This window comes from Ipomoea nil, unplaced genomic scaffold (genome assembly GCF_001879475.1).
Source record: "Ipomoea nil cultivar Tokyo-kokei standard unplaced genomic scaffold, Asagao_1.1 scaffold0981, whole genome shotgun sequence".
NCBI lineage: Eukaryota > Viridiplantae > Streptophyta > Magnoliopsida > Solanales > Convolvulaceae > Ipomoea > Ipomoea nil.
Window position 1 is genome coordinate 203,785 of NW_017617409.1, and position 9,864 is coordinate 213,648.

The 9,864-nt window shown below is 31.9% G+C and overlaps 1 protein-coding gene and 1 non-coding gene across 2 annotated transcripts; one reads left to right on the top strand and one right to left on the bottom strand.

The window, feature by feature from the left end:
• Nucleotides 1-3,938: 3,938 nt before the first annotated feature.
• LOC109179929 (beta-carotene isomerase D27, chloroplastic) lies at nt 3,939-6,081 on the top strand. Its single transcript, XM_019329408.1, has 6 exons — nt 3,939-4,432; nt 4,583-4,675; nt 4,786-4,847; nt 5,094-5,200; nt 5,316-5,411; nt 5,831-6,081. Exons 1-6 carry the CDS (start codon nt 4,037-4,039, stop codon nt 5,962-5,964), a joined length of 888 nt encoding a protein of 295 aa, XP_019184953.1. The 5' UTR covers nt 3,939-4,036; the 3' UTR covers nt 5,965-6,081.
• On the bottom strand, nt 4,479-4,561 carry TRNAL-UAA. The gene has a single exon. It is a non-coding gene; the product is annotated as a tRNA-Leu (tRNA).
• Nucleotides 6,082-9,864: the final 3,783 nt, after the last annotated feature.

The following is a 9,864-nucleotide window of genomic DNA, read 5'->3' on the forward strand; positions in this document are numbered from 1 at the left end:
CGGTGCACATACACCGCGGTAAAAAATGGTGTCGTTTCTTTAAGTAAAGAAACGGTCCGCCGTTATAGTTAACGGAGTCCGCTTGTTTAGTGTATTAAACATTAACTGACACTACAATATATCTAAACCAACACTGCAGTTATATCAAAATGATATTGTAGTTATAGTGAAATGAAACTGCAGTGTATATAAAATGAAACTGAATAACATTTCACATATTTGAGTGTATATTGTACAATGAAGCTGTAATTATATCAAAATGATCATGTAGTTGTGTTTTAATGAAACTATAGTGTATATAAAATAAAATTAAATAACATTTTCACATATTTGAATCTATAAATATTGAATGAAACTATAGTTATATCGAAATGAAACTGTAGTTGTGTTGAACTGGCACTGCAGTGTATACAAAATGACACTAAAGAACAAGGTTACTTTTTGCAAAAGGGTGCGAAACGGCGAAAAACAAACACTGTTTATTTTCATTTAAAAAAAAAAAAGACGCGCGGTGCATGATCAGCATGATATAATTTGCCTGTGGCCAGCATTGGGGCAAATCAATCGTTATATCGTGAACTTTGGTCCAATACACAGAATTTATGTTTATAATGCACATAATTCATGTTCATAATACATATACACATAAACACGATATAAAGAATATGAATTCTGTGTATTACATAGCTGAGGACACATAAACACTTAACATAATACACAGAATTAATGTTTATAATGCACAGAATTCATGTTCATCGTATCGTGTTTATGTATGTGTATTATGAACATGAATTTCGTAGCTTATATGAAGTAAAATTATGTATATTGGACCAGGGTCCACAGTGCACTGTGGATCTAGTCCATGATATAATTTGCCGTGGCATATTATATCATGCACCAAGGATAACTTATATTATGGACCATGATTTTAAATGACATTTAGATTATGTATTTTCAGTTAACATATTATGTGTCAGTAGTTAACATATTATGTGTGTGTAAATAAATTGAAGACACATAATGTGTTAGGCAAATTTTACTATAGTTTCATTACAACACAACTAAAGTATTATTCTAATTCAAGTACAGTTTCATTTGACAATATGCATTCAATATGTGAGAAATGTTATTCAATTTCATTTTAAATAGACAGTACTTTCATTTTATTATGAGCACATCATAAATATAAGATTAGTTAAGCATAACGGCCGTCGTTTCTTTTTACTTAAAGAAACAGTTGGATCATAGTCCGCACAGTTGTGCGGACCATGGTCTATTGTATAACAATTAGGGATGACAATGGGGCGGGGCGGGGGATATCCTCAAGCCCACCCCACTTCCCATACCCGCACCCGCACCCGCGCGGGTAATGAAATTCGTTCCCATACCCGCCCCCGTGGGGATTTTGTGGGTGCGGGGAATACCCGTGGGGATTTTGCATGTAACCTTAGCTTAGTCTCATTAATAATATGAAACTTAAATCTAATAAAATTTTTATTACTACAATTTATAATATTAATGCATCAAAGTCTTCACCAAATAACTACCAACTTAAATATTACATTTGCTTCCAACTTCAACATTAGTGTATAAAATCTTAGTCACTAGCACCAACAAATAATTAGAAGTTGTAATATTAGTGAGTTAGGACATTCCCTTACTACCCAAAAATCTAACATATTAAATAAATAACACAATACATATATATATATATATATATATATATATATATATATATATATATATATATATATATATATATATATATATATATATATATATATATATATATGCGGGTGTGGGGCGGGGATACCTCTCCCCGCACCCACCCTCATACCCGCGCGGGTTTAAAACTTTTCCCCCATACCCGCACCCATTACCCAAATTATGCGGGTATTTTATTACCCATTGGGGCAGGGATGCGGGTAACCCGTTGGGTGTGAGTAGAATTGTCATCCCTAATAACAATTGAATATGTTAATTGTAGACAAATAATATACAATGTGTATTTAGTTAACAAATTATGTGTCATCAATTTATTTAGAGACACATAATATATTAACACATAATTTTTGGACCAAGGTTCACAATACAAGGTGGACCCTAGTCCATGGACCCCGTCCACGTTTAACCCGGGTTTTTGACTAGCCGAACATGCATGTTTCTAGCTCAGCCCGTCTAACCCGCCGAGTCTTGTAAGAACGGGCTGTAATATACGAGTGTAGATAATATACTTGCATGCATTTTTCTAGCCTGTTTAGCCCACCAACCTGTGCTTAACTGGGTTGAGCAAAAAATTCCAATCATGATTTGAAACATACAAGCCATGTCGAGTTCAGCTTGTTTCTTCCCCAACCTGTGACAAGCCAGCTCGCATGGGCCAGGCTGGCCCGCTTTGACAGAGATAACAGTTGTATGGTCCAATAAAGCGTCGTTTCTTTTAATTAAAAGAAAGAGTTAACATTATCGTGAACCAATAATGTATAACGTTACAGATATGCATACTGTCAAATGAACCTATAGTATAATTAAATTATACTTTAGTGTTGTTATAATGAATTTATTGTGTGTATCAAATGAAATAGGATAACAGAGTTTATACAAACATGTTTATTATCAAATGAACCAGTAGTGAAATTAAGATGATATTTTTATTGTTCCTATAATGAACCTATTGTATCTATAAGATAAATTGAATAGTATAGCTCATACACTTATGCATATTGTCAAATGAATCTATAATGAAATTAAAATGATACTTTATTGTCACTATAAAATGAAACTGTATAGCAGAAACATAAAGTGCTATTAAAATGATATATCAACGTTACTATAATAAAACTAGTGTGTGCAAAATTAAATTTAAAAACATAGCCCATTCAATTGTAAGGCCATCTCCAAAGCAGCGCCATAATGCCCACCAAACACCATTTTTAGCGCCCAATTTGGCGCTGAACCTTCTCCAATTAAGCGCAAAATTGGGCGCCATTTTGGCGATTAGCTACAGTGCAACACCAAAAGCGCCATATTTGGCGCTGCATTGTAACTTTTCGCCAAAATGGTGTAAATCAACTTATTCCAATTTTGTCCCCTGCCTTTTTTATTAATTCATTTTGTATCCCTGTTTTGTTTTTATAGATTTACATATTTTTTTTAAATACATAAACATAAAATTTGAATAATTAAAAATAAATTATATCATTTGAAAGATCGCATCAAGACGATTAAAACAAGTCTAATATTATATATAGACTAATTAAAAACTAAAGTACATAAAACATAATTTTCATAATATTAAACTGAATACATTCAAAATTAAACAAAACAAACGTAATGGGTTGGAGATGAATAAAATTTGGTATAAGAATATGTTAGGAATATTTTTTTTGGTGTAAAATTTGGTACAGAATTGGGTGTAATGGGTTGGAGATGACCTAACGAACTAGGAAACAATCATTATTGCATGGACCATGGTCCACACAATTATGTGGACCATAAATAAAAAGTACATTTTTAATATACTAAGGGTATATTATTTATGTACGTAAGATATATTTTTGAAAGTACATTTTTAATATACTAAGGATGCATTATTTTATATAATGCACATTCAGTACAAAAATAATGCACTTTCAATATATTAAAAATGTACATGATATTAGTGATCCATACAATTGTGTGGACCATAGTCCATGCAATAATTGCCACTAAGAAAATCATAACGTATTTTTTAATAAAATACAATTGTGTGGATCATGGTCCATGCAATAATTGCCACTAGGAAAACGATAACGTATTTTTTTAATAAAACTAAAATCAAATGATATTGTTTTACTTTATAATCCATGATGCTACTTGTAGCATGATCCACAGTAAAATTAGCTTACTTTGATGGCATACGTGGCATAATCCTTATCACCAACAACTAAACGTACAAAATCTCATTGGCCTATGATCTACAACTTCTGGAATATGATATGGCATTTGTATTATTGAATAGTCACAACATTTTTGTTTTGGGTAGATTGGATTATTGATGGTGGCGCTTAGCTTCCAACCAATCCACAAGCCATACACAGGGGGCTCAGCTTTTCCTGATAGCTCTTGGTGCCGACGGCAATGGACTCGCCGGAGAAGCCTTACTCTTCGGTGCGGTATTGCGGAGCCGTCGGGGCAGCCGGCACCGATGGGCCAGAAAACAAAGTACAAGGATGGGCTGTTTGAGAAGGCTTTCATGACTCTGTTTGCTCGGAAAATGGAGAAATTTGCGGATAAAAAAAAGGGTCCGCGGGAGAAAGGTTGGTTTGGGTATGACTATGAAAGCTTTGTGGATGTGTCGAGAAGAGTAATGCAAGGAAGGTCTCGGCCGCAGCAGCAAGAAGTGGTGCGTGAGGTGCTCCTGTCCATGCTTCCTCCCGGCGCTCCGGCACAGGTAAAACTTACCTGGAAAATTTTTTATTAATTAACCTTTTAGAACATGCTGGCTATGGGGTTCGAACCCATGCGCACTTGTGTGCAGAAGATCTTAAGTCTTCCCCCTTAACCTCTCGGGCAAACCAGCTGATGTTGTTACATGATACAGTTCAAAAAGTTGTTTCCTCCAACAAAATGGGCAGCAGAGTTCAATGCTGCAATAACAGTTCCTTTCTTCTACTGGTTAGTTGGACCTTCCGAGGTATGCCACCAGCTCTCGGCTCTATCAATGGCTGCCTTTTTTTTTTTTTTAAAATCCATAACTAAAGCCATTTTGTATAACCCTTTCCAATGCATCTGATTGACAAGTAGGTTGTGGAAGTGGAGGTGAATGGAGTGAAACAAAAGAGTGGAGTTCTTATAAAGAAATGCAGGTATATATAGAGTATTATTCAACAAGGCTAGTTGAATAAAGAGTTTATTCCAATTTCAACCTTTCTTACGATTACATTGTTTTACTTTTAAGTCTGCAAATTGTAAATTAATCAGATTTAATCCACTATTAAAAATGTGTTACTTTTAGTCCGATGTCACATTTTTAATAGTAATCAATTCAAATTAAATCGATATCGATTTTAAATTCGAGAATTAATTAATTAGCATTTCACATCTTAATCAAGGTACTTGGAGAACAGTGGGTGTGTAGGAATGTGTGTTAACATGTGCAAAATACCAACTCAAGACTTCTTCACCAACGAATTTGGACTTCCATTAACTATGAATCCAAGTATGTTCCATTTCCCTCTTTACATTTTGTAAATTGTAACATTACATGTACATACAATCACTACAAGTACTAAATAATCATCCACCATATATGGCCACGCTCAATAACGATACAGATTTTGAAGATATGAGTTGTGAGATGGTGTATGGCCAACCACCACCGCCGTATGAACAAGACCCGGTGGCCAAACAACCTTGTTTTGCTGACATATGTGAGTTTAATTAATTACCATGACTTTGTTTTGTAACATAATTAACTTATCAATCAATTTTGACTTATTTGACCACTATTAGCTGTTTAATTTGGTTAAACAATCAATATAAATGTTTGATTAATTAGTTTTTTGTAACAATTAATTGCTCCAAAACACTGAAATTCAAAAAGTTGCTCACTCGATCAACTTTTTGAGAAATTCATTTTGCATGTAATCAGCTAACAGTTAATTTACCAAACATTTTTCTACAATCAGATAATGTTATCAACTAGTCAAATCCACCAGCTTAATCAGCTAACAGCTATAAATTAATATCTATTTACCAAACACCCCCGGCCATGTTTAATTTCCTTTCCAGGGACTCAATCATATTTATGGTCACTTGTTTTCTAACAAAGAAGCTTTGATTATTGCAGGCTCTATGGCGAAACCCAGTTCCAGTGTCTGCCATAAACTACAATGGTTAGCAATATGCTGTTATGCTTGCGATTCTGCTCTGGCCAGGAAGCTATACAGTTTACACAGTGTAAAGTATAAAATATTCTATTAGATATGAAATAGGATTGTATATGCAACAAAGATTTTTAAAGGAGAGACTAGAGAGTGAGAGAAGAAAGATTGTGTATGCAAAATTATAATCATGATAAAAATGTTGCTCTCACTAGTATTGAGATATACTTTCCCAACCTACTAAAACAAAAGAAGTCAATATTCCTACTGGTGTTCGAATACCTATGACCTCTCATTTAAGAGATTCACAGTTATGCCACTTACCACATCACTAACTTATTATAATTAGTCCCTTAAACAAAAGTAATTTGTCTACTATATCATGTCATTTAAAAAAAAAATTCTAGTTAAGATTTTAATAACTTGGTCTAATTTTATCAATTCAATTTGGTACTCCATTGACAAATTATTTACGGAGGAAAAGATCCTATGTTTTTTTTTTTTTTTTAATTAATCCCATATAAACGAATGACCTACTAACAAGTAGAAAAAACCTTCCAATGATATTGGCCTTGTTTGAGAATTGGCGATTAGCGAATTGGTTAGTGGATTGTGTTAGCATTTTGACTAGCGAATTGTTTTAACAGTTTATAGAGAGATGTTTGGTAAAGTTAACTACTTATGATTAGCGATTAACATATCAAAAGACATATAAACATGAGTATATTTTATAAAATAATAATTTTGTCTAGATTGAATAAAAGAACTCGAGATATAACTATCAATTTTCAATAAAGGGACTAATTGAATATAATTAGGTCAAATTACTTAAGCTCGGCAGAAAATATATATCATAAAATTGATATATAGAATGTACAAAAATATATAGGACATATTTATATTTGTGCCAAAGCTCTTTAATTTACAAAGTGAATTACTAAGCCTTTTTGATGATGAAGGGCAAGTCCAACAACATGTCCAAAAATAACAGTTGTTATCTCAGTGGACAATAATTCACATATTGTTAAGTGGAACTGTAATAAAATTAAAATAATATTTTAGTATTGCTATAATGACATTAGTATGTTTTTACTATAATGACATTAGTATGTGGAGAATGAAACAGAACATTATCAAATTAAACTAAAATATAATTAAAATAATACTTATTTCATAATTCACGCTATCTACAGTAAAATTTGCCCAAAAATAATTCAAAGGCTCAACGAATTGAAGGTACTAGAACACCCAATTATCTCTTCAAAAAAAAAAAAAGAAAAAAAAAAGAAGAAGAAGAACACCCAATTATCATTCCCGAGCTAAGGGGGCAAATTATTGTGTGTACCATGGTCTACACAAGATTATGTGGACCATAACAAAAATACATTTTTAATCCTCTAATATAAAATAGCAATAAGCAGCAGTAAATGAAGATAGGAAAAATTTTCCCGCTCACTTAAAACACAGTCGTTTAGTTAATGTATAACATTCAATTCAATGGTTTACCAATATATTAAGAAAGTAAAAATTTGCTCAGTTTACGATTTTTAAAGAATATATAAACGATTAAATCGGATCTTAACGTTGATTGACGACTGTTCAAATTTCCATATACAACCTTTGGTTATCCAAGTGTTGTATATTTATTACGTTCATTGGAATCATTAGGACTCTTTGGTATCCACAATTGCTTTAATTACCTATTCTATAAATACCTCCTCTAATGATAAACAAAGCTAGCAGTACAGTTCATCTGAAGTACAAAGACTACAGCCGCTCTACGAATTGTTACAAATACAGTAACTTCAAAGCTCAATCATCATGGCCTCTCTATGCACTCTAGACCGTGCAATATCTCCGCACATATGCACATATGAAATACCAGCGACAGCGAAGAGACAGCGAGGCAATCAAATGTAAAGAATGCAAGAGTTAATGGTGAACATTGTTGTTCTGTTTTTTTTTTTTTTTTTTTTTTTTTTTTTTTTTTAAATTATTTTTTAATATTTGTCTTAATTTGTGAAATATATTCCTTTTTATACTGTTGACCTAATAATTTTTAATAGTGTTCCATTAATATTTTGTATTCTACTTCTATGTTGTAAAAAACTTTTATTTGAAATTATTTTATTAATAGTCTCTCAAGTATTTTATATTCTACTTTTATGTTGTTTTGTTAATTGATCATTTTTTTTCCAGGTTTTTGAATGTTCACAACTTTTGAGGAGTTGAACAGAAATATGGATTATTTCATTTTTTTAAAATAAAATTTCATTGTGTTATTATTAGTATTATTGATTATGTAATATTATGTAATTGTAGTGTGGTATAGGGTTTAGTTTCTTAGTATTATAATATACTTCATTGTCTTATGTAGGTATATTCAATTCCATATTGTTTTCTTATTTATATTGTGTTTTTCACTTGGTTATGTAAATATGTTAGACTAACTATTATCAATGAATAATATCGTAGGCAAATTGTACATTGCCAGTAGTGTACATACCTGTGATTTAATACTCCTTTGAGCCCAAATTGCTACCCTCCATGTCCCTGTATATGACATTCAGACATTGTATCTTCTAATGGAACAACCAGTGCCTGTTACAGCTTCATTTGCTTATTTCAAGAAAAAGTGCTATACTGTGTGTGCTGAGCTGAGTGGTTTAAAGATTTGGTTGAAGATTGTAACGTCATCATTTGCTTTTACATCCATTGAGGGATATGTGATAGAATCTGCAGATGTGATTGCTTTGGATGATATTGTTGTTTTCAGTTTAAGCAAATTTAGTGGTGAAAAAATAATAAATGAATCTTCTCAAAGAAATGACTTCATGGCGTTGAAAGTTAGTTTGTTGCATCTGTATAAGTCTGTCCGCATGACAAATATTATAAATATTACTCGGAGTGTGATCTTTATTTAAACTACATTGTAAAAAGCCCTGATCCTCTTGGCTGCTGTTAAGGAATCATTTCATAGCAATCACATTTGAAGATTTGTTTAAAAGATATTTGTCATTCAATTGTGGTGGTTCTAGAAAGCAATCAGAGGATTCGTTGGATTAGTCTACAAAATTACCTCAATGATGAGGAGCCAATTGGTGATAAGTTCTCACATATAGCAGATGTATCTCCATTGAGGTTCATCCACAGTTATCCGGCATTTTTAGCAGGAATAAAAATTTGGATCACATATTTAGAGATCTGTGTATTACAAATTATATAGCATATGTTCACATAGCATGAATTAATATTTGTATAATATTTGTATAGTGATTGTAGCATGCACTTATTAGATTTATTTTTGTTATTAATGCAACTGCACTATTTTTGTTATTAATGCACACTATTCACATAGCTTTCTATAACTCTTAGGTTATCTACATTGTATTAAAACAACTTACAAACAATTAAATGTATAAAAACAATGAATTAAATCTGAATGACCATCAAGCTTAAAATGTCAATGAAACCATTAACAATAATACAATAACTCTTTGTAAGATATATGGACTTATTGTCTCGGAATGTTAATACATGGTCTTATTGTAGGATATCTGTCTCTTTTAAAATAGTAAAACAGAATAGCCATGAAGAGATATAGTTAGAACCATTAAGAAAAGAACCTAAGATCAAATGAGAACAAGAATCATTTAAATACTACTCAGGGAATATATAATAACACTTTGTATTTTTACAATAAAGATTATTTCACTTTGGTTTTGCCAAGCATTTTTAAAAACATTAATTAAAAGCTATGCAATAAAAAATCATTATGGATACACACACACACGATGTATATATGTATAAAATAGATATATTAAGACTGAAATTTTTCTTAAGATATCCGTGGGTGTGCTAAATATTGTACTTTTTCAAAATACATATTTGGTGTTTTGGTCCATGTATTGTCATTTTTTGTTTAATTTAGTCTTTATACCTTAATGATCAATTATTTAATCCCTGTACTATAGTACAGGGACCTAGCAGGACTTTGTTC

Coding starts and splice junctions, on each gene's coding strand:
- LOC109179929 (XM_019329408.1), top strand. CDS start 4,037: ATGGTGGCGCTTAGCTTCCAACCAATCCACAAGCCATACACAGGGGGC. Junction 4,676..4,785: donor GGTTAGTTGGACCTTCCGAG/GTATGCCACCAG, acceptor ATTGACAAGTAG/GTTGTGGAAGTGGAGGTGAA. Junction 4,848..5,093: donor GTTCTTATAAAGAAATGCAG/GTATATATAGAG, acceptor ATCTTAATCAAG/GTACTTGGAGAACAGTGGGT.